The sequence below is a fragment of the Ictidomys tridecemlineatus genome, unplaced genomic scaffold, assembly GCF_052094955.1.
Source record: "Ictidomys tridecemlineatus isolate mIctTri1 unplaced genomic scaffold, mIctTri1.hap1 Scaffold_85, whole genome shotgun sequence".
NCBI classification, from domain to species: domain Eukaryota; kingdom Metazoa; phylum Chordata; class Mammalia; order Rodentia; family Sciuridae; genus Ictidomys; species Ictidomys tridecemlineatus.
Window position 1 is genome coordinate 166,448 of NW_027526100.1, and position 26,096 is coordinate 192,543.

At 34.2% G+C, this 26,096-nt stretch overlaps 1 protein-coding gene across 1 annotated transcript; it reads right to left on the reverse strand.

Annotated features, from left to right (window-relative positions):
* Window positions 1-2,548: 2,548 nt before the first annotated feature.
* LOC144374738 (axin interactor, dorsalization-associated protein-like) lies at window positions 2,549-23,994 on the reverse strand. Its single transcript, XM_078037486.1, has 6 exons — window positions 23,988-23,994; window positions 20,905-20,968; window positions 20,540-20,646; window positions 5,242-5,364; window positions 3,493-3,615; window positions 2,549-2,685 (listed from the first exon to the last, which is right to left on the reverse strand). The coding sequence occupies exons 1-6, from the start codon at window positions 23,992-23,994 to the stop codon at window positions 2,564-2,566; spliced, it is 546 nt and encodes a 181-aa protein (XP_077893612.1). The 3' UTR covers window positions 2,549-2,563.
* Between the last annotated feature and the right edge of the window lie 2,102 nt (window positions 23,995-26,096).

Here is a 26,096-nt window from a genome sequence, read left to right on the forward strand (position 1 = left end):
GGGGTTGCATGTGAGGCACTGGGTTTGATCCTCAGCACCACATATAAATATAAAGGTACTGTGTCCATCTACAACCAAAAAAAAAAAAAGGTTTGTTTTTTTTTTAAATTATCACTTTGATATACATGTTTTATAGTATGAGAGAACAGAAAGAACAATGTATCCGTTTTGCTACATTTTAATAGCAGATTTTAAGGGAGCAACATCAAACATCAGTAACATCAAACAAAAAGGTACTGAGTACTCCACAGGGTACAGACTGCTGCCAAGCACCTTGGAAAGTTTACATGACATGGAGAAGATGAGGCCCTTCTCTTGAGAAGTTTACAGTCTGGAAATTTTGACTACTCAGAGTTTCAGTTGAGTGAACATTTTATTAAGGCAAATTCTTCATTTCCTAGAACTACTGTAGACTGAACTATTTTTGCACTTGTGAAATTAACCCAATCCAGATTAAAGAAAAGATTAAATTTGGTTGATAATTCTTTCAGGCTCATATAGTTTTATGAGTCTAGTAAACAAAACTGACCTAACAGACAACTGAAAAATTAAAGAATAGATCTCTTGAAGTGCAAGGGCTAAAACAACTGTTATTTGTTTTAAAAAGCAAACGGATGGTATGATTAGGGTTTACACTAGTTTAAAAATAGGCCAAGTATTGCATTCCCTTCATGCATTGTTCATTTAAAATAGTGAATATTAAAATACGTGGGTTCTACATGTAACCCACAAAAAAGCTCCTCACAAATCTTTATGTTCTGTGTATCAAATATGCACCTTGTGTACTATGAAAGTTTTATTTATGTCTCATCAAGTTAAAAGTAATGTAAATAGTGAAATTATAATAGGCTAATGACCTGCATATTTTTATATGAATGTCAATATATCTAAATAGGAAATAAATGGCAGTCATATCTACCTATATTAAAAAAAATAAAATATCTTTCCAGATTTTTCATACTTGCCAAAGTCTGGCTTGGCACAAATCAGGAACCACTTGTCAAAAAGAAACTAACTTTATTTTTACAACTACAAACGCCAAACAAAACAGCTCCTCAGGGAAAAAACCCTCAGAGCCCAACTGCCACCACCGGCTTCCACAAGCCTCTCACCCCCACACCAGCCTCTCAGCCTCCCACAATCCTCCTGCTCTTGAGGCCGATTGGCTGGGTTGCGTGGGAAGAGCCAAAGAAGTCACCCAATGAGCAGCTCCCTGGAGGAGCCAATCAGCTAGATGTTGCTGGGGCCGCTGTGAGCCAATCATCAGCTGGCAGTCTGAAGGGCAGGGAAACAGCCCAATGAACATCACCGCAGAGGAGCCAATCAGCTAGATGTTGCTGGGGCCACTGTGAGCCAATCATCAGCTGGCAGTCTGAAGCTTGCTGGCAGCTGGAAGTTTGCTGGGGCCCCTTTGGCTGTGGCTCTCAACACATACTCATCACTTTATAAAGACAAGGTATGCAGGTTTTAAGGTTTCACAATCAGTTGTCAGAAAAACAGCAGTTGTTCCTAAAGTATCTCATTAGCATCTGACTCAATTTTTTAGATGACATGATTTAGAAGACGTAAACCCACCCCAAAATTTGTAATTATTCTGAGAGAGATGGTTTTAATGTTAACCCTAGAATCATTAATGTTAACCCTAGAAACAATAGCAATGTGATGTAGAACAACTAATCAACATGACTAAAAATGTGCTCACTTTCAGAAAAACAATCTGGTCATCTGGAAAAAAAAAATCACAGCTACAATCTGGGGAACACTCCCATATAGGATATTGATCTAATCAAGGCACACTATTTCTAAGTAGAACTATCAGATGAGGGTGAATTTAGGCCAGCTCTAAGGAACAGCCTATAAGACAGACCATAACTAATCCAATTTCCTTTCAAAGCAATCTGGTACTATCCTACCCACTTCAATTCAAAAGTTTGAAGTTAATTCAAATCAAAAGACCATATTGGAGCAAAAGTGAGCAAATGTGTAAATCCTAGCACATTCTTATTGCTGTATTAAGTTTGAAGATGAGCATACCTACCACAGCAGTATTGTTCCAGGAAGCAGGGTAGGAACAGTGGTAAATTAGGAAATAGACTATTAATTGCACAATTAATAGGAAAGTAAAAACAAGTTTCAAAATCTACAATAAACCTGTATCCAAAGGAGTCATAACAATGAGGTGCTGGACTTTAGTTCTGTGGTACAGCTTTGCAATGGACTCACTGGCCTATAGGTACAGCTCACTTCCTGCCTCCTGAAGGATGAATATGCTACACAGAGCTTTGATGGTTTCTACTGAGTGGTAAAATTCACAGAAATTAGACATTACTCATGTCAGAATCATTCCTTGTGCAAAGTTTGATGTAGATGAAGATAAAGTGGTTTCTTGGTCAATAACTGCAATTTCTTTTAAAGTCAGTGGGTTTCTTGTATCTGTAACCACAATAGATTTAAAATACTTTGATGATTGATCTACTCCAATGTTACATTCTCGATAAGAGGGACTAAGAAGAAACATGAACTAGTAACCATTAGAACAGTATGAATCCTATATGTATATCACTTACAGTTCTATTACAGTTGGCCCAGGTTTAATCTCATCCATCTCCATGAAAGCAAAACATTTGGTGCTGGTAAACCTTTTTGTAAGCTTGTAGTGTTTGAATTCAAAGAAGATAGCTGCACCTAAGGAATTAAAACAAACAACATAAGCCAGAGACCACACATTTCTTATGTGTCACCAGAAGCCTATGATTTTACAAAGTAATGTGTCAAACAGTCTGATGACACAACTGTTGATAACTCACTGTGGCTGTCACTCCAAGCTCTGGTACTAGCATGTCTGAGTGACATTTCTCCATATCATTTAATTCTACAAAGTACAACAAAATTGTATAGCAAGAATGTAAGTTATGTACACAGGTAGAATCATAAACTACCAAAGAATATAAAATATTAAATACCACAAAAAAACAGAAGTTACTTAAGTATCAGCAGTACCTATAAAAATTGTTTCAATAAGCACCTATATTAGATAGAATAGAAATTTAAGAGTTCCTTTAAAAAAAATTCTACCTTATATCATTTCTCTCCCTCCTGAAACAACCACGCCCAGATTGTCCTTTCCATATTCTTACAAACTAACTGCCAGTTATACTATCTTTTTACCCAATGCATCTTATTGAAAGAAAAAAAATAATTTAACTGTTAGAAAGTAATCATTAGGTTCCTAAAAGGACTTAAGGTAATTATTAGAGAACCTGCTTCCTTAACTCTGTATTATGAGAAAAACTTCCCTATCAAATAATATTTTACCACATTATTACACAACTAGATAATGCAACTGCTAATTCTCATATTTTAAAAAAATTGATTTGACTTTAAGTCAATATTCATAACTATGTGACATAAGATCTTGTGTTAAGTACACTATGAACACAAACCCAGATAAGTACTGTGTCCTTAAGAAGTCAGTAACTGATAATTACAAACCTTTGGTTAATTTTTCAATATGCTTCTGGAGCTCAATGTCCACATTAAAATGAACATATGTATCTTCTTTTCTTGAAGCCACAGGAGTATCTTGCACAGGAGTTAAATCTATGCCATTCAGATCTGGAGAAAAGTTTCTGCTTATGAGCATTCACATATACAGACGGAAAATATAGAAACTGCAAAGGTTACAGTTCCTAAAGAGGCATGGAAAGAGCTGAGAGGAGATTCTCAGGTTAAGAGATTCCTATTTGGTGTGAGCAAGTATGTGACAGTTGTTGAAGTTCATGGGGTATGTGGAGAGAAATGAATATAGACTGGATAGGAGTCCTCATGAAGGGGACAAGGAAGCCTTTACATGGCCAAGTGGACAAAACTTGATCTTCATAGTGAAGTGGTAAAAAGAACAAACATGTTTTTCTTAGGGAATAGCCCACTATATTTTTCTATGCAAAAAAAAATCTGGAGTATTTAATTTGCCACAATGGAGCTCTGCCACCAATTTCTAACTTTGATCAAGTATGACTTATTTAGAAAAGCCTTTAAACCTAACCTTATCATAATTTCCCTGTTAAGAACCAAAAATGGATGAGAACAGCCAACAAAAACCCTTTTGTTAATGAATAATTTTTCATATATATTATCTAAATTCTGGTTATACTGTTTACAACATACCCTGAATTTACAACAACCAGATGGTACGTTATATATAGTTTTAATTTTCTGGTTTTTAAAATCTCAGTTTAGTCAAATGCAACATGGACTCATTTAATAACTCCTCAGTGTTTATGTGTTATTCATTTATGTGTCTCAAAAAGCTCAAAAACAATTTAGTACATTTAATAATTAAAAAATATTTACATAAAAATATTTCAGTTTAACATATGCAAAGGTAATTTAACATTTACAACATCATTAAATATTTTTGTGTTTTAAGTATACTTTCTGAATGAGTATGCAGTTTTACAAATGGCCTATCAAACAATGTAAATATTTTCCAGTATACTATATATTTGATAACTGGTAACATCGGAATTTAAAAGTGTACCAGTATTAGTGCTGTGGATTCTGTTCTTTAAATAAATGTTTTTCTTTGTGGTCAATTGATAAAAGTTCCTCCATTTAATTTCAGCACCAATCTGTTCCTTTGGTGCAAAACTATAGATTAAAATAAGCCGTTTGTACTAACTATAGTTATTTCTGTAAAATGGTATAATTTATTCCTTAATCACATCATCATCCCACGGGATTGCTTTCAGGGCATGGATGTTATGGACGCACCCTACTTCCCTGTCCCCTGATTTTCATCTGCCTCTGTAGGACTCACCTAAGTAGATACCTCAGTAGCACAGGAAGAAGAAGGGGTTGAAGCAGGAGAGATGGGAAAACAGGACATTGGGCTTTGTGGAGAGAAATGAATATAGACTGGGTAGGAGAAGGTGAGGGGTGCTATTGTTAATCTACATCCTGAAGGCTGTAGCTGCTTTTAAGGACAATGTGTATGTTTAGTCTGCACGTTAGATGGAATCTGAAGAGCAAAAATCTATACAAACTCAAAAGCAAAAGTGAGTGTATAAGTAGGAAATATTTTTTGTAAGTCTTTCGAACTATGTTCTGTTATGATCTCTTCTAGGATTTTGCCTCATTATAGAATGCATTAAAGTAAGTTGTCACATATACAAGATCATCCCCTGTCAAAAACTTTGTCCCATATGAGAAAAAACATAATGCAATTTGCCAGTTATTTACCCTTTACACTAACTGTAATATAGGGATCGATGCACTGTCCAGCGTCTTTCAGACCAATTTTCTCAATCCTGATAGTGAGTAATGTCATTCCCGGTTCTGATGGCAACCTTGGTAATAAAGTACCTGGCAACAGAGAAACCTCAATAAAAGTTAGCTCCACCAATAATGCAGAGTAAATACTTTCACAAACAGAAGATATAGCCTACCTCTTAGGAACTAGCTAGGCATTATGTATTTTTATTTCCAAAATTCATGAACATCTGATGTTATACATTTTTAGAAAAATATTTAAATTTACACATAATATATCTGCATTTCCCAACCATACAATCACCTTTAAGCAGAAATAATAATTTCTATAATAATAGTATATAGTATGTATAATAAAAGTATGTTAAAAACATCACTTGAGGAAGCCCAATGATACCTAATAGTATAATATGCTCACATAATATTTATATTCAATATGTACTTCTATATTATATTCAGCATCTTAATATGAAGTGGTAGAACAAAGACAAGAAAAGCTTTTAAAATACTTGTTATACTGTTCTAAAGTCTGAGACATTTAATATCACAGTTGATCAATACATTCTTCTCTTTAGTTACTCCTAATAAAGAAAATAATTTACAATTTGATATTTATGTTTTAATTTAACTATATAGTCTAACTTCTATTCTTCATTCTATTTTGTATGATTTATTCCCTCAGAAATTAGTACTATACAGACTGACATATAAAATGGCCATTTGTATAACTGAACATTTTTTCCAAAACCAACTAAAATTTTTAAAACTAAAACCCACCCAGAACAACATGACAACATTCACCCACCAAGAACATATGAAGGAAGAAATCAACTGTTCAGTATGTTCCCTTTTTTGAAACTACCAATAGAGAACAGATGCAAATAAGCTGATTTTAATCAAGTATGTATACAGAACCTCAAAATACACTTAACAAAAGATTTTGGTTGATGTTTTTCAAGTTTCTATTCAACAATGTGTTATGCTACTTTTAATGATGAGTTATTTGAAATACATGAAGTAATCAACACACTACATTTGAAAATACACATTTGATTGATGGCAAATGTGGCTTGAGGAAATTTTGGGAGATGATGGGAATGTTCTGAACTTGTATAGTGATGGCAGATGCAAAACTCTATAGAGGTGTCAAAAATCGATGAATTTTATACTTACAGAAGGGAAATGTTATGAAATGCAAATTGTACCTCAACAGTGCTGTTAAAAATGTATTACTTTCTAATTTAAACAAATATGAAGACAATACAGACAAATGCAATAATAGGAAGGCCTGGAGGCTGCATTCCACTGTTGCATTAACAAACCTAAATGGGCTCAGGCTGATATCATTAAATATATACATAATACCTTTTATGCATCTTCTTTGATTGACAAATGAGGGTACTTTTAGAAGAGGGGCTTGTACCTGGACATCTGGGATGAACTTCAGAAAGTTAAGAAACACTTCTGAAATTTTATGAAAAATGTGAATATGTATACATTTATATTTATATATATACATACATATTCATATGTATGTATATCATATATGAATTTTTCTGCAGAAAAGTTCATTCTATTATGTAGTACATGGCTGTATAAATATGCTACAGTTTATGTACACATTCTTGTGTTGATAGACATTTGAATTACTTCAAGTGTTTGGATATAGTTAACAGGCTATTATAAATACTCTTCTAACATCTTCTAGTGCCCATAAGCACCCATTTCTGAAACAGGGGAATCACTAAGTCACCTGGCATGTTACCTCCATACCTACTATGTAATGACAATCCATTTCCCAAGGTGGTTGTGCCAACTTTTATTCCTAGCCCAAGTGCAGTAGTGTTCCCATTGCTCCACATCCTCACTAGGTACTGTTTTCTCAGATTCTTCATGTTAGCCAATTTTGGTATAAAGAGATCAATCATTTTAATTTGCATTCCTCTGAAGATTAATAAGGTTGAGCACCTTTTAGAATAAATCAAATGTATGATTTCCTCTTTTCTGAAGTGTGTTCAATTATTTTGCTCGATTTTCTATTGAGATGTCTATCTTATTGAGCTGTAGGAGGTCTCTATTATTTTGCTGGACAAATGTTTTACAAATAGCTTCTTAGTAGTTTTCCTTTATAAAGACTTTTTGTTGAAGTAGAGCATATACATTTTAAAATGCACAAATTGTTAGTACAGTTTGCTGAACTTCCACAAAGTGAATACACCTGTATAACTAGTATCAGATCTAGGAAAGATATGATCAGCCTCCTGGGAGTGTCCTTCCCCCCACCCTATCCAATTCACTCTTCCAAAAGATAGCAACCATTGCTAACTTCTAACACCAAGTGTTAGTTTTGAATGTTAAGAATGACTTTTCTCTGCCATGGTGTCTTCTGATTATGATAAATACTTACTGCTAGTAATATTCAAATTTCTTAATATCTTCCTTTACAATCAGTGCTTTTTATGTCATATTTAAGAAAACTTACCCCACTCCAAAATCATAAAGGTATTATCTTGAAAGCATAGTTTTGCCATTCACACTTAATTCTATATGTCACATAGAATTATTGACTACGGTGTATAGTAGGAGCTTTAATTTTATTCAATTTCACATAAATACTCAATTGTCTCAGCACTACTCATTAAAAAGACTGACATTTTCCACCACTGATCTGCAGTCCCACCTCAATCATAAATCATGTGGCAATCACTTTCTGAGTTTTCTATTCTGTCTTACCGGACTGTTTATCCTCTTACCACTAATACAGTATCTTAATTCTACAGCTGTATAAAAGGTCCAGGAACTGCAATAAAAATTCAGATGAGTTTCAGAAAGAGTCTATCTTTATAAACTGCTTCTTCTAATTTATGAACTAGTATATATCTTTACATTTTAAAAATCATAACAATTATTTAATAGAATTTTATTTGACCTAAAAGCCTTCAGAAATAAAGACCTACAGATCCAGGGAAAACTCCTGTTTTTTTGTTTATGTTCCATGAAGAATGTATGGCCATGTAGAAATGACTGGAAAAGGGGGTAATGGTAAAAGGCTGCCAGGGTCCCAGCAAGCCCTGTCTGGTCAGATTCTTCTTGGCCTCTCTGTATAGCTTTCTTTCCTTCTGGACCTAAGGCAGGTCCTGTCTGGAATGAGGGTTTGTAAGGGAGGGGTAAGGGAGGGTAGGGGGACAGTAAGGGAATAGCAGGGAGGGAATGAAAGAGAAAGAAAAAGAGAGAGAGAGCGCTTTCTAGGTTTTATGACTGGCTTTGGGAGAGAAGGGTGAATGGACAGGAGGGCAGGAGGAGAGCAGAGGCTTTGCTGCTGAGGTTGCTTTTGGGATTCCAATCTCCTTTAGTTAGAAGTTCTCAGCAGGCCAAAACCTCACCCTTTGGGCTATCATATTCTGATCTGACCCTGCCCACCTTCCCCCTCTCTCTCTCCCTCCTCCTCCCTTTCTCCTTTTAAGAAGGGAATGTGTAGATCTTTCCATCTTCTAAGATCTTCTTTGATTTCTCTCTTTAGGGTTCTGTAGTTTTCATTGTATAGATCTTTGACTTCTTTCATTGATTCTCAAGTATCATTTTTTTGAGGTTATTGTGAATGGAGTAGTTTCCTCATTTCCTTCTCAGAGGCTTTGTCACTGATATACAGAAATGCCTTTGATTTATGGGTATTGATTTATATCCTGCTCCTTTGCTGAATTTATTTACTATTTCTGGAAAGATCGACCTTGCTCTTGGATAGGCAGAATTAATATTATCAAAATGACCATACTACCAAAAGTGCTATATAGATTTAATGCAATTCCAATCAAAATCTCAATGGCATTCCTCATAGAAATAGAAAAAGCAATCATGAAATTCATCTGGAAAAATAAGAGACCAAGAATAGCTAAAGAAATCCTTAGCAGGAAGAGTGAAGCAGGGAGTATTGCTATATGAGACCTTAAACTATACTACACAGAAATAGTAACAAAAACAGCATGGTTTCAGCACTAAAACAGACTGGTAGGCCAATGGTACAGAATAGAGGACACAGAGACTAACCCACAAAATTACAATCATCTTATTTTAGACAAAGGTGCCAAAAACATGCACTGGAGAAAAGATAGCATTTTCAACAAATGGTGCTGGGAAAACTGGAAATCCATATGCAACAAAATGAAATTAAACTCATAACTCTCACCATACACAAAACTTAACTCAAAATGGATCAAGGACCTAGGAATTAAGCCAGAGACTCTTCGTCTAATAGAAGAAAAAAGTAGGCCCTAAACTTCATCATGTGGGTTAGACCACAACTTCCTTAATAAGACCCCTATGGCACAAGAATTAAAACCAGGAATCAATAAATGGGATGGATTCAAACTAAAAGAGTTTTTTTGTCAGCAAAAGAAAACAATCCGTGAGGTGAACAGAGAGCCTACATCCTGGGAGAAAATTTTTACCCCTCACACATCAGATAGAGCACTAATCTCTAGGGTATATAAAGAACTCAAAAGCTAAGCACTGAAAAAACAAGTAACCCAATCAAAAAATGGGCCAAGGACTTGAACAAACACTTCTCAGAAGAGGATATACAATCAATCAACAAATATATGAAAAAATTTTCAACATCTCTAGCAATCAGAGAAATGCAAATCAAAACTAAGATACAACTCCAGTCAGAATGGCAGCTATTATGAAGACAAACAACAATAAGTTTTGGAGAGGATGTGGGGAAAAAGGCACACTCATACATTGCTGGTGGGACTGCAAATTGGTGCAGCCAATCTGGAAAGCAGTATGGAGATTCTTTGAAAATCTGGGAATGGAACCACCATTTGACCAAGCTATTCCTCTCCTTGGACTATACCCAAAGGACTTAAAAACAACATACTACAGGGACATAGCCACATCAATGTTTATAGCAGCACAATTCACAATAGCTAAACTGTGGAGCCAACCTACATGCCCTTAAGTGGATGAATGGATTTTAAAAAATGTGGCATATATACACTATGAACGTTTTTAAAAGAGAATAAAATCATGGCATTTGCAGGTAAATGGATGGCATTGGAGAAGATAATGCTAAGTGAAGTTAGTCAATCCCCCAAAAACAAATGCCAAATGTTTTCTCTGATATAAGGAGGCTGACTCATAATAGGGTAGGGAGGAGGAGCATGGGATGAATAGATGGATTCTAGATAGGGAAGAGGGGAGTGAGGGAAAGGAAGGAGGCAGGGGATTAGCCTCCTAATAAATGTGATGGACATCATTATCCAAAGAACATGTCTGAAGACACAAATTGGGTGTCAACCTACTTTATATAGAGAGATACGAAAAATTGTGGTATATATGTGTAATAAGAATTGTAATGCAAAAAAAAACAAGTACATGAATAACGTGAATTGGCGTGAACATACTTCATACAAAGATAAAAAAATTGTGCTCTATATGTGTAATAAGAATTGTCCATTGTCGTGTATTAAAAAAAATAAAATCAATAAAAGAAAAAGAAGGGAATGGGGAGTGGGTAGGGAAAAACTGTGGAATGAACCCAAACTAACTTTCCAATGCACATATGTGAATACACTATAATGAAACTCATCATTTTGAATATCTATAAGATACTAATTTTAAAAAATGTAAATAAATAGATCAGTAAAGTGGATGAAAGGGAACAGTGGGAGGGAGGATGAGGAGGGTGAAGGGACTGAACTGGAGCAAATTATATTCCATGCATTTATAATTAGTCCAAATAAATCTAATGTCAAGAATAACTATTATGAACAAATGAAAAAAAGAATAATGACTTCACTGTTTTTATAAAATGCATTCTCATAAACAATTCAATTGAGAGAAATGAAAAAAGTAAAAGAGAATGTATAATTCAACATCTCACAAACCATAACAATTATTAAGTCACTCTTCCATCTTTTTCTCTAATTTCAAGATGGCTCCAGTTTCATTTTCTTTTGATATTCTTTTATTTTTTCAACAAAGGTTTATTTTCTACATAAAATTCTTATATTTCTTTTGTTGAATTTATAATAAGGTCCTTGATATTATTTAATACTACTATAAATATTATAATAGTTCATTTTCTAAGCAACTATTACTTGTTTGAGATAGAATTGATTTGTCTGTACAGATTTTATATCCAGGAACTGCATTATCTTATTAATGAGTTATGAATAGGTTTTTGCATATATTCTCTATATATTCATAAATATGCAAATAAAGAACATCCCCCCTTTTATATTTCATTTTCTTGTCCTAGTGCAGTAGCTAGGGCTTCCAAAACAATGCTGATGAAAAGAAGTAATAGATAATCTTGTTTTGTTCAAATTCATCATTAAATGATTTGGGCTGTAAATGTCATGTAGCCATGTTTTATCAAGTTAAGGATGTTTTTCTGTTCTTTGCCAAGAATTGTTTAAAATCAAGGCTGTATTTCAAATTTAACTGAAAACTTTTTCTGCATTGTTGACAACTTTATGAAATCTTTCCCCTTAATCTGCTAATGTGAACTACCTTGATAAATTCTGCTAACAATAATTTGAAAAATCACTCATTAGTTCAGGGAGATTTTCTGAATTATTTTCCACAGCATCCTATGTTTATTCAGTCAATCTTCATTTGGCAGTTACATTATTTCTATTTTTTTATCATTATAAAAAACACCTAAACAGAGAATCTTGTGTATATGCATATGTTTTCCCCTCTTTTTCCTGTATTTTGGGGGTGCATCTTCAGAATAAATTCTCAGGAATGGGATTGCTAAGGAAAAAATATGTACTTATATGTTGTTAGAGAATGCTCAATTCCCCTCCAAAGGAACTGTACCATTTTTCTATTCCCACCAGTGATTAATAAGTATCTATTTCCCCTAAGACTCTCCAACAGTAGCTTTAATTTATGTTTTTATTAAAAATAAAGTTGAGTATCTTTTTATATGTTTAACGGGTATTTTTAAAATGTGTGTGTGTGTGTGTGTGTGTGTGTGCACGCTCACGCACTTGCTCATATTGTCTGTTCCTCTCATGTATTCTGCTTTGGTTATTACAATTAAAATTTTTCTTTATACATTAAGAATGTTGGGTTGGGATGTAGCTCAGTGGCAAAGTGTCTGCCTTGCATTTGCAAAATCCTGGAATCGAACCCCAGTTCTAAAAAAGACAAAAAAGAACCCACCCCACCCCACCCCCCAAAACCCCCAAGAATGTTACCTCTTTTATGTATTACCTCTTTACTACCTGTTTTGACATTCAAAAGATGATTGCTTTACAACTTTCAAAAAGTCTTTTTGATGTTAAGATTATTTTTTGCCAAGTTGATATTAAACTTGTTGTTACTTTGGGGTGAGTCAATTTTATAAGCTGTCATTATCTAGATCTTTTAGTTGAAATGGTAGGGCTGATGCTACATTCCTTACCAACAATCTTTTTGCCTGAGACTACACAGTAAGGTTTAATGTAATCATTATGCTTCAGATAATTTAATATGGAGGCAGTGATTTCAAGTCTGAATTTCTTGTTTAATTCAAGGTAGAATGTCAAACATTGTGTTCCATAATGAAGGAAGCTGACTGTAATTAAGATCATAGATTACATAGAAAGGTGCCTATTTAAGGTGTTTCAGAATGCTCTATGATGTGCTCTCTCTACATGGTCAACTCCTACATACTCAGTGAGTCGTAAATCTGGCCAGATTTAATGAACTCCCTCAGCCCTTCTTTTTTGCCAACCTACGACATTGGTGCACATCTCTAATCATAATCATGTGCTTTTGGCTCTGTCTTGCTGACTACACAATAAGCATCCTGAAAGGTGTGGGAACTGTTCCTTTTGTGGTATGCACAAGGAATAAACAGATCTTTGTTGAAGAAATATTTTATTGAATGAATGAATGAATTTCCAGTTCTAGAGGTTATCATGCTCTAGTAAACAAATGGCTAGAGAATCTATATCAATGAGTGAAGAAATAATAAACATAAAAGAAGATCAAATACTAGAATAATACCATACCATCTATAGCTCCCAGGTAGATGGAAAAGGGTGCATGTTTTTGCATCAAAGATAGAACCATGATAGTTGTAAATTGAGCCAATGCATTAAAAGGAAGATTTCTAAGTGAAGAATTAACATATCCAATTACATAGTGTAATATGAGAACAAGTCAACTACATTCATAAAATTCGAAGACTAACAAGGATAAGAAAGAAATCACTACACACAATCCAGTGTAAACTGTGCTATTCCAGCTAGATCATCTGCTCTCATATCTAGAGCAAAGATCAGAAGAAATGTTCTTCCACATGGAACTGCTATGTAAATAAGAAATAGCTAACACTTGTGAGTATTTGTGTTGTGCCACATACTATCCTACTCCTCTCATCTAATCCTCACAACAATAGTTTAGTTCTATTTTTCAGAGGTGAAAAGTGAGGCATAGAAAAACAAATTATCCATAATCACACAGCAGTTTGGCTACAGATTCCATGCTTTTAACCATCATGTCTCATTTTAACATTTTTATTTTAATTGTCCCTAAAGCCTTAAAAGGAACTGCAGGAGAACCTCCCTATCTCAAGCTTCTGCAAAGTTCCTTTTGCCATGTAAACATAACAGTCACAGGTTCCCAGGATTAGAATATAGACATTTTTGTGAGGCCACTATTTGTGCCTCATACTTTTAAATATGGAAAACTCTAAATGGCTACAGCTGTCCAAACCAAGTTTTCAATAACATCTCAGGGATGTTATTGAGCTGTCACTAAGAACTCCCAAATAAGGGATTGATTAAAAAATAGTAACATTTGAACTTTGTACACTGAGCAGTGCACATTCACAGGAATGGACAGAGACTGAGTAGCCCAGATAGCAATATGATAGGTCTTTAACACTCATATAGCAGTGAGCAGCAGGACTGTGTTCATTTGGTTAATTCCATTTTCAGTTTTTACTGCAAGACAAAGGAAGCCATTGGTAGCTGGTGAGCCCCAAGTTGTACTGAACACAGAAAGCACGTCTTTTTCTGACTTATCTGCCCCCAACCACCTCTTATGCACCAACCAGAGCAAGCATGCTCTCACTGGTGTCAAAAAGAGTTGGAAGGAATTACTGAATTCAGTGTGATTTTCTGTGAGAGGAAGATTCTAAGCCTAAACCTAAAGACAACTCTGATAAAATAATGACAACGAATTGGAAGGTTTGGAACCATTTTACCACACTACTGTAATAGGGGATACCAAAAAGTCCATCTTGTTGATGGAAACTGTTTATTAACAGGTGGTACTTGGGTAAAAACTTAAGTTGCTCTATTTCATTGTGCTTCATCTGTGGAAAACAATTTATGAAGGTAGCTATGGATCCCCCAAATGGCTGTTTGTTAAACATAGACAAGTTTGCTTAAGAATGTTTTAAAAACTGTGTAAAAGCATCTGACCTAGCCAAGAATGTTACAGCAACTGCCACTGTGGAGAGGAAAGGGAATTGTGCAAGTAAGGCCTCTGCCTCTGCTGGGCACCCAACAGCACTGACACAGACCGAGCAATGAAACACCACTGTACCTGCAACAGGTACAGAAAAACAATGGGAGAACATCTGAAGCCCCTCACCCCCCCCCCGCCCATAACTTCTTTGTTCCAAGAGGGTGCTGAGAAAAATGAAGGTCTAAGTATCAAGTAGGATGGCCTCACATTCAATAGTCTCTGTGTAGCCATAGAGATCATGGAGAATCAGACAATAAAAGGACCACCAACCCGAGGATGAGTCTGGAGTGACATGGATATGAAGGTCAGTGGGATCCTTAAGGCCCTGTCCTCACATGCAGAAGAGGAAGTCATTCTTTTCTTTCAACTTTTTATTTTTGCTTTTTAAAAATTTCTATTGTTTATATCTCATATCATACCATAAGGACAATTTCTAGTCCAAAATTGGAAATGGCATGACAGTCTTTGTTCCAAAATAGTACATTATTGTCTAGGTAAGAACATTAAAAGAGGAAAATTGCCAAAGATTATATTTTTTTTAAAACACTGATTTGAATTTGCTTTTTACATGATATTGTACAAATGTTTGTCACAGGCATTTACTTCAATAAGAGGTGAGTCAGTCTTCATTTTGCCTTGGTGTTTGGTGAATTAAATGTCATGAATAAGGAGTACAAAATTTGTTGTCCATACTTTTAGGACAGAGATGGACCTGATATCTAAAATGTAAACTAAGCATTATCATATGTGTGTGATTATATATTTATGTCTTCTTTGTTTTAGATTTATCATACTTGCAATTAAATTCAGATGTTTGATACTACCAATTCAAAGTCTGTCACACACATTTTTTAAGTGCACATTTCTTTGTAATTTTAAAATCCAATAAAAAGGATATATAAAAAATAATATTTTCTATTATTTTGGGATAATTTTAACATAATTTAAAATAATGGTATTGTCAAATCATTATTTGGTCATAACATTTTGTAAATGGCACAAAACATGAAATGGGTCTTAAAAATCTAGCAAGAGAAAAATTTTGCAATTTGTACTGCACATCTGCAATTTGTACACACATACAAATTGTGTGAAAATATGAAAACACATGCACAATTTCTTTTGGTTGGTAACTGATTAGTAGTTGAGGAACTGCTCCAACCTTTCAAGATAAAGAGTAAAATCATAAGAAGTTTATTCACTTTGAAATTATATTAAAAGTTTGATAAAAATCTTAGGGGTCATTAGCATTCAAACAATAATATTTCTAGGTCTGTCAAAAATTATACTTTATTAAAGTTGTTTGTATATAGGTTATATGAGTATATTCTTGTTTTTATTTTCTTTATTGACTGGTACTAGAAATATGTATTTTTCTGTGTTCAGAAATATGTGATTTGGATAATGGCTGAATTCTTAAGTGTCACCATCATATCTGGAAAAAAATAATAAATACTCTCACAAAACCTAAGATGAATCAGTGGGTATATGCTTCATACACAGATGCCATTTAGCATGCAAGGAAGAGTTACTACAGGTGTTGGGTTAAAAATTTGAGTGGCCAGAGGACTTTCAAGAAAAAGCAGGCCTGGGGCTGGGGATGTGGCTCAAGTGGTAGCGCGCTCGCCTGGCATGCCTGCGGCCCGGGTTCGATCCTCAGCACCACATACAAACAAAGATGTTGTGTCCGCCAATAACTGAAAAATAAATATTAAAATTCTCTCTCTCTCCTCTCTCACTCTCTCTTTAAAAAAAAAGAAAGAAAAAGCAGGCCAGATGTTGCTTAGAGCCTTGATGAAGAGCCTACTCAATAGACATTTCCTATGAACCAATTTCTGCAAAGCTCTGGAGAAAACCTTTTGACTTCAAGTGATAAGATTCATGGATTAAAAAACAAAACAAACAAAACAAAACAAACTGAGCCAGACATAGTGCTGCATGCCTGTAATCCCAACAACTTGGCAAGTTAAGGCAAGAGAGGCCAGCGTGGGCAACTTAGCAAAACCCTGTTTCAAAATAAAAAAATAAATCAAAGAGCTGGGGATGTAGCTAGGTGGTAGAGCATCCCTGACTTCAATCCCCAGTACTACAAACAAACATGTAAAACAAATTATAAAAAAGAAATCTTTCAAAACTGCTTGAGAGTAATAGAATATTAACAAGCCTTAAAACTATTGAAAAACAGCTAGGAGAACTACCAGATAACATTGAATGGTATTTTCCTTTCCTTTCAATATAAGTACATGACTGGATGAGGGACTCTGGCTCTGACTGTTTGGCTCAGTCTGAGAATTTGAGACTTTGAGAGAAAGGATGTGCTCGGAGAGCCAGAGTCTATCTGCACACTTTGGTGGTATTTACTGTTTAACCCTAAATATATTCTGAAATTCTGTGAAATAAGGATGCCCTAATATTCATGGAACAGCAATGAATATTTTGTTGCAGTTTTCAACTTCCTATATGCATGGGTAAGAAAAAAACTGCACTTTAGCTGAAAATGAAATACATATTTGCTTAACTCTCAAGTTCAACTCAGAATTGAATATTTATGCAGGAAAGAAACAAGTACAGGTTTGATATTAAAGAAGTAAGATTCACTCTTCATTTTGAGTTTCAAAAAAACATTTTTTGTACATATCTAAGATTATATAAAAGATGAATAACCAATACAAATCTAGAATAATGTTGAGATTGCTAGGCTTATGTTTAGGTCACTCAGAAACGTTTTTTTAAATTTTGTCTAAAATTGTGACATGGCTATTTGTGCATGTGGTACTAGGAAATGAATGTAGGGCTTCACACAGGTGAGGCAAGCACTCTACCACTTAGCTACATCCCTAGTTCTTTCTATTTTGAGACAAAGTCTCTCTAAGTTGCCCCCACTGGCCTCAAACTTGCAATCCTCCTGCCTCAATTTCTCAAGTAGCTAGGATTATAAGCATATAATCCTGGCGAGCTATTTTTTTTTAAATTTGTATTACTTTGGTTTATCATTTAGAAGCTTTAATATTCAACATGATAAATAAATTTTCAGGTAATAAATAATAGGTTATAAATTTTTATCCTCTATTTAAATGAAATCTACTGAGATTACCTTAAGAAAATTAAACTACTATTTGGACTTAAGCCAGTTAGTGTTTAAAGCAGTACAAAAAAGTTACTGTCTTATGAGAATTGAAGGCTTTGAAAATGATAATAATGTCAAAGAAAGGTTCAACAATTTTTTATTCTTTTCAAGAAAGGTTGGATAAAAATCCATTTTTGATTTTAAATGGGAATTAACTACTCTTGATCATACCATATTCATATATTATACTTTATCTCATTAGCTTAAGAGTAGTAGTGTTTACCATGTGTGTTTGTCAAAACTTATAAAGCTGTACATTAAAAAAGATGCCTTTTATATATGTAAGGGACACCTTAATAAATCTTTTTTTAAAAAGATCACAATAAGCTAGATGCTATAGCACAAGCCTGGAATTCAGGTGACTTGGGAGGCTGAGGCAGGAGGATCCCAAGTTTAAGACTAATCTCAGCAACTAAGTGAGGCCCTAAGCAACTAAGTGAAATCCTGTCTCAAAATAAAAAATAAAAAGGGCTGAGGATGTGGCTCACTGGTAAAGTACCCCTGTGTTAAATCCTCAGTACCAAAAAAAAAAAAGTACAACAAACTTACAATTATATAAATTACATAAAATAAAGGTAATAAAAATGTTATAATTCTTAGAAGCACCCTGCCATGATAATGTAGACACAACAGCCTTATCACAAATAAAATCTTGGATGTCCACAGTATAACAATTTTTTTCCCATTCTACAATTAAGTTAAAGGTAAAATTGTCCTTCAATGACATTTTCAATTTTATAATGACACAGGCCCTGGAAAATATGATCAAAAATCAAATATAGCCAATTGAACTATATGTACTCTTTCTTACTTTGAGGAAAATAATTCATGGAATAGAAAGGTTTAGTGAGCTTTCTGTATCTCTGAAATAAAATACCAAAATGCTATATCAGAATAAAAAAATCTAATTACTTTGGGCTTAATCTTTCATAGCAAATAGACTTAATTTACAGAGTTTCTTTTCAACTCAGCAACCTGAACCCCATAAAGACCTGTCCATTTCATGACTTACATCATCTGCTTTAAGGATCTTGTTTGCTACAGAAGTATAACTAGTGAACAAATAACCAAACCCAGAAATTTATAGAACTGGAATCTATTTCAATTACAGCATGTGGTTTGAAAAGGAAATAAAAAATGCAGAAAAATTTTAGCAAATTTATTTACCTCATCATCTCAGCAATCTTGAATTTCCTACAAATATAACAAGTAAAATATAGCTCTTTATTCATAAAGACAAGCAGATTGGAAATAATTACCTTGTACCAAAGAAACAATAACAATAACATTTTATAGTGATTGTAATTTTTCTAAAAATCCTATGGTGTAGGACTGTTAGCATCATTTATAGGTGATAATGAAAATACAGTAGCCACCACTACCCCAGCAAATGAAAAGTATAATGCCAAATGATTTGTATGTGGTGCCTAATTTTCATTGTGACCCTATGAATTAGACATTGTCAACATCTCCTTTTATAAAGAATTAAGTACAGTCACTTAACTACTGATTGGCAGATGTTAGACTCAAAAGCGCAGGTATCTTATTGGTCTAAGCCTATACTGTTTATATTTCAAACGTCTTCTACCAAAGAGTATTTAAATTACTGGAATATGACTTTAATTATGAAGTTTTCTGGATGATATGTATATTATATTTAATTATACCATAAAGCATAGAGTCTTTTAAAAAAATGCATCACAATAGTACAGTGCTATTTCTACACTTCCAAAAATGAACTAATTCATCAGAAGTAAAAACTGTGCACTTTATAAGAACAGAAGAAAGTATAGAAGTAGAAGAGGCAAATAATTTAATCAGGGTGCTTGACTAGGGTATTTTACAACCTTGTCAAGATCTTCCAAAAATAAAAAGGACTTGCTATGTATTCTTTATTTCCCTGTTAAGGGCAACTGTTTAGTATCTATTCCTCCAGGTCCAGGTTTCACAATCATATATGATTATTTAAAGAACAGCTAGATATATAAAGAAAAGAATTAACATAGCAAACAGTTACTCTAGAAAGCCTACTTACAATGTTGGTCTATGGCTAGCATCTGGGAACCTGGATTTCAGCAGGATTCCCATCATGCCCTGTTAAGAAGATCACTGTGCCTAAACCGTCCATGCAAACAATATGGTTTGTGCTGAACACTTGCTTTCTTCCTGGAGTCTGTAGTTTTGGTTCACGCTAACCCCAATAAGTGTCTTGTGCACTGAATCTCTACAGTGCTTCCCCAATAGACAATATTTTTTCATTTCACAGGTGTGAAAGAATGTTGAGAGAATCAAATACATATTTGACTCTGCTGGGAGAGGACTCTTAGAAGTTTGGTTTCCTCTGGAATTTGCCTGTGTGCCTTTACCCTTTGCTGATTTTGTTCTTGTGTTTTCTTGTTGTAATGACTCAGAATACAACTGTGAGTACAGCTATATGCTGAATCCTGTGGGTATTCCTAGCCAATCACTAAACATGGGATGTTTTGAGGATCCCTGACACAAATAGTAAGATACTTTCACAATAAACCGATAGCTACTGCTAACAGAATGGCCATGATAATTTGCTTAAGATTGGCAAACCTGGAGATGTTTTACCCGCCACTAACAAGTACAAAAGTAAGTTCCAAACACCTGACCTTGAATTATATAATGTACATTTTTTGTACCCACCAGGCACTCTAGCAGGAAAAGAATTAGGAGACCCTGCTCCAGCACCACCTTCTTCTTCATCTTCTTCAAATTCCAAATGCTCTTCCTCACCAGGGGCTAAAATTCTCCTATATAAAAAAGGACAGAAAAATTAGTGAGCTACTCCACTTAATACACCAGCTAACCCTCATAGCCACTAACTTCCCAGATAAGATGCTGATTATTAGGTTGATGTTGATATAAATGTCAATGTCAATCATCTCATTGCTACCAGTCATATCACCAATACCAAATTTGATAGGGAAAAAAATACAGAAATATTTGAAAAACAGGCATAAAATAGATAATAAAATCAGAAGACAAAATATGGATGCTTATTTATTTACCTTAATGGGCTAGGCTGAACATCAAATGGAAATTCTTTATTATATGTGAGAATATTTTTTAGGACTAGAATAAAGACATAGACAAACATTAGTCTTATATCTTAGTCTTACATGTTATGTAAGTCTTATATATTAGTTAGTCTTATATGTTATATCTTAAATTGATACTTTTAATCATATTTTATAGTGTATTAAGCACACATTAATATATGTATTTTAAATTCCGAGCTTCACTATCATTTTAAGACTCTGCAATTGACTACTGAGTGTCTTAGCAAAATAAAAATGTCCATAGTGGACTGCAGGTACCAGTATTTTCAGAGTACTGTAAGATCTCCAAGGAAAGTCTCAGAGCCCTCATAGAAAATGAACCATAAAATAGTTCTCCAATGTACAAGGTCCTAGGTGATATGGGGTACCAGTGAAAGAGAATACCTCTTCTCCTGAAGTATTTTAATTAAAAGATTGATACTGAAGATGACTAATTAAAGAGAAATAGATAATCACATCTTATTCTTTATCCTAAATAGATTTCCCTCAATACTTATGACACTGGTAAGGTTTGTAGCAGCAAGGTTATAATTCCAATATTCCTTTTATGATGAAATTTATTGTATATGTGTGCACACATATATACATGCATATATATATATATATATATATATGTTTGTGTATATATATATATATATATATATATATATATATATTTACACATGTGTACACACACACACACACACACAGCAGACTTTCTCCTCAGGGAAGTCATCAAACAACATAATGCTATCACCTCTTGTGTCCTGGTTGATTACTTTCTGGCATGTAAGCCTACAGACAGATGTTCTACAATTCTATCTGTATCTGGAAAAGTATTTTATGAAATTTATTGTTTCATTTCCCAATTTATGGGTTCCTAGTGACTACCTGCAATTATTTCAAGGTGAATATTTAGCATTATTAATTGGGCAACCCATGGTTTTTACTCTAATTACTCAGACTTTAATTTTGGAGTCTTGCAGATTTCAGTTAAAAGGAGTATGGCATATTGGGTTCCTAAATAAGGAAATTCAAAAAGAACAGGTTGTAATTACATAACTTATTCCAATAGGAGTCAATCATACAGTGAGAAAGAAGTTGGAAACTTGTACCCAGATTCTCATTACTCACTCTTATTCTCTCTCCCTTTAGCTCTTCTTCATCCTTTATCTCTTTCTTCTTCTCAACAAATGCATACGGAGTACTCACAATGTTCCAATCACTGTTTTAGGTGCTAAAGATACACAGTAATCAAGAACTCATATTTGGACCTTAGACCTTACTAAGGAAAAGTAGACAATAAATATGCCAACAAATAAACAAGATAATGTAAGATGTGATTAGTGGTATGAAGGATACAAGCAGGATGCTGTGTAAAAGCAGAGAGAACCTGGTAGAGTAGCTAAGGTAGACAGGGTGCCTTTCAAAACTAAACTGTAAGAAGACATTTGAGCCAAGACCTGAGATGAGAGGAATCATCCATAAGTGGCTCTAGCATAAGGCTTCCCAGGTATTAAAGAACAGGCTGGAGCAACAACAAAGGTTCCAAGTAGGAAACAGTTTGCCTTATTCAAGGCACAGAAAGGACTGTGGGAACTTAAGTCTGACAAGCAAAGGGGAAGCAGCAGGAGATCAAAGTAGAAGTTTTAAACCAAAACCTAGCCCTACAATTACAACAATAACTTGAACATTTACATAAATACTCTAATCTCCCCAGTTCTTAAATGAGAATGCTACTTCCTTTACAGGCTATTGAGAGAATTACAGCCTAAATAAATGTATACAAAATGGCAAGGGAAAATATAAAATGGACATTCACTCTCTCCATGACCTTTTTGATCTAGTTGACTAGAATCCTAATATTTCTTATCTCACTAAGAAGTACTGTTTATTTTTAATACAGGAACATCTTTTCTATACTTCTGCATGATCATTGTTACTAAACTATTAAATCAACTCAATATTAATAAGTAATATTAATAAATATTGATCACTTACACAACAATGGAATAGATACCAAGAATGGGGAGCAGGTAACAAAAAGATCATGTCTCACTCATACCAGAAACAAACACACAGAAATGATCATATTGTAATAAGAGTTTAATGAAATGAGCAAAAAAATCAACCATTAAAAATGTATATAACAATAATTTTTAAAAGCTGATCCTGTTATGGTGGCACGTGTCTGTAATCCCAGGTACCAAAAGCCTGAGTCAGGAGGACTAGAAGTTCATCTTCCTAAGCAATGTATGGAGACCCTGTCTCAAAATAAAAATAAAACAATAAAAGGGCTGGGGTTGTAGTTCAGTGGTAGAGTGCTTGCCTTGCACATGTGGCAATGGGTTCAATCCTTAGCACTACATGAAATGAATAAATAAAATAAAGGTATTGTGTCCATCTACAACTAAAAATGTTTTAAAAAATAAAAATACAAAGGACTGGAAATATAGCTCAGTGGTAGAGCACCCCTGGGTTCAATGCCCAGTACGTCAAAAACAAACAAAAAAGTTGAAAAATATCTTGGTTATTAAGAATATCTTGGCTGAGTGTGGTAGTGCACACCTGTAATCCCAGAGGCTTAGGAGGATTAAGAATTCAAAGCCAGCCTCAGCAAAAGTGAGGCATAAGCAACTCAGTGAGACTCTGTCTCTAAATAAAATACAAAATAGGGCTGGGGATGTGGCTCAGTGGTTATCTTGCATTTGTATTGTAACAGAATAATTAAATAGTATTTTCATTTCTTTAGTATCAAAGCTCTGAAGAGGATGTATTTGCTTTAGAATAATAGCTTTGTTATATTATTTTTACAAGTTAAAGTACTATGAAACATTTAATTTATGTGAATAGCTTTAGAACAAATTTAAATAGCTTTAAAACAAATTCTGTTTTACTTTCTATAACTGTATTATAGGTTTACATTTTCAACAACTATGGAATAACAGATTCTATTGTTCTTTTAAAATAGCTTAAACTTTACATAGAGTTTTCTTTCTACCAATACTAGCAATGATGTCTTAGGAGGAATTGAAGAGGAGCTTGAATTTTACAAGACATTATCGTAAGTATGAAGCATGTCATGGGTTGGAGATTCATTGGCTGATTTGGTAGGACTTACACACTTTGGATCACTACATGGCAGACATCTGATGCTACTCCACCATGGAAAATTCAGCACTCCCAGCTTTTCTCTTGGAGCACAGACCTACCAACCTCCTGAAGCTAACCCTCAAAAGATGACACACAGGCAAATATCAAAATGCATTTTGCTTTTGGTGACTGACGTGTTTCATTTTTGTGGTAGGAAAATGGGCAGCTGCCTCAATTTTGAAAGGTTATTTTTTAAATTATAGGAAAAGATTCCTTCAAAACATTCAAATCTATTTAACTCAACACAATCTTACCAAGTTCATACTACACTTAAAGCATTCAATAGGCTCTGGGGTGGGGGAAGAGTCCATTCATAATCTCTTTGAGGACTAAAACAAATACAAGTGAAAATAACACATGTGAGAATCTGACAATGGATAGTTAAAATGATTCTATACAGGAGAGGAGGCAGAGTTTAATTATGCCTCTATAGAGAAAGCAGAGAAAGCTTTCAGGGAGAGGTGGGATTTCTGTGAAGCCTTGAAGGGTGGCTTAACAGAAGGGAATTTTGCAGGGTGGTGGTGGGGAGATATGCTTGAGTAAGCAGCAGTACATTACTGCAATTAACATAAGAAAAAAATGTCTCAGACTTTCACAATCATAGTTTTAGTATTTTCAGCAGAATTTAAAAGATTTCAAAATGTTCAAGTAAAGAATACATCAGCCTAATAAACCAGCCAAGAGCTAGTGATGTAGCTCAGTGGTAGAGGATTTGCCTTATATGGGAAATGCCCTGGGTTCGATCCCCAGCACCACACACACGCATTAAATTTAAAAAAAAAAAACTTTTTTTTAAAAGAAAGGAAACCAGTTAAGTTCAACATATTAAAAGTTAGAATTCACTATTTTCCTTAGAAGAGGCTTAACGTTTTAAAAAGAAAGCTTGAATAAGTATACTTAATCTGAAATATTACTAAATACCAATTTGTAGAAAATATTTAATTCCAACTCAATAATTAACTCACAACAAGTGCCCTGCTTGGATAAATTCCAAATTACAGAGTCTACCCTACTGAAATACAGAATACTCACTTATGTTTCTTTGAGAAGCAACAGCAAATTAAAATCATCTAAAAAGATAACTATCAAGAAGGGAAAAGTACAAATGAAAAACATTATATAAAGTATAATAAAGTGAATCTCCAAAATGCTCTTTCCATTTCTATTCCAAATCTTTTTTAAAAAGCCAAAAAAGTAATAGATTTTAACCTGATCTTCGACTAATACATGGGTCAATAATTTCTTAGGAATTTGAACTGGAGAGCTGTACTTAGGAATGATGTAGTACAGCACCACTACAGGTATTACTAAGAGCATAGTGAAAGAACCAATCCAGGTGACCCTAAAACTCATTGCTGGGATTTACAAGCTAGTGTCGGTGTTGTCCTTAGCAGAATGTTACTGAGAGGATTCGAGTGCTTAGCATATAGATGCTATTCTAAAAAAAAAAAGGCAATTAATGAAAGATCTTGTGAGGCAATAGAAGTACTTGAGTATGCTCAGAGGAAGAGAAGAGATAATACATATATGAAATAAACATCCACAGTCTTTACGGCCACTCTGTGTATCTATAAGATTCTTAAATTTTGTTTGGAAACAAACAACTAATAGGAAATAGTGACTGAATAAGAAGCCAAAATCCTAATAATTTTTATCATAAAAAACTGAGGGCTGGTGACATAGTTTATGGTAAAGCACTTGTCTAACATGCCCAAAGCCCTTAGTTCAATCCCCTGCATCATCTCTCTCTCTCTCTCTCTCTCTCTCTCTCTCTCTCTCTCTCTCTCTCTCACACACACACACACACACACACACACACACACACTCACACACAAACATAATTTTCAGTAGAACCACCATATAAACAACTGTTGCAATCTTTTATTTAAAGCCATCAATGTGTTTTTCTCAAAATAATCTTATATGTAGTCAGTCATAAAAGATCATATATCATATGAGTCCATTTAAATAAAATGTCTACAATAGGACAATTTATAGACAGAAATCAA

What these genes read in the sequence shown, in the direction of transcription:
- LOC144374738 (XM_078037486.1), bottom strand. An exon ending in TTTTCCTGCTAGAGTGCCTG is followed by an intron (nt 5,365 to 20,539) that starts GTGGGTACAAAA and finishes CTCTGTTGCCAG; the next exon opens with GTACTTTATTACCAAGGTTG. An exon ending in TATTGAAAAATTAACCAAAG is followed by an intron (nt 2,686 to 3,492) that starts GTTTGTAATTAT and finishes TTAATTCCTTAG; the next exon opens with GTGCAGCTATCTTCTTTGAA.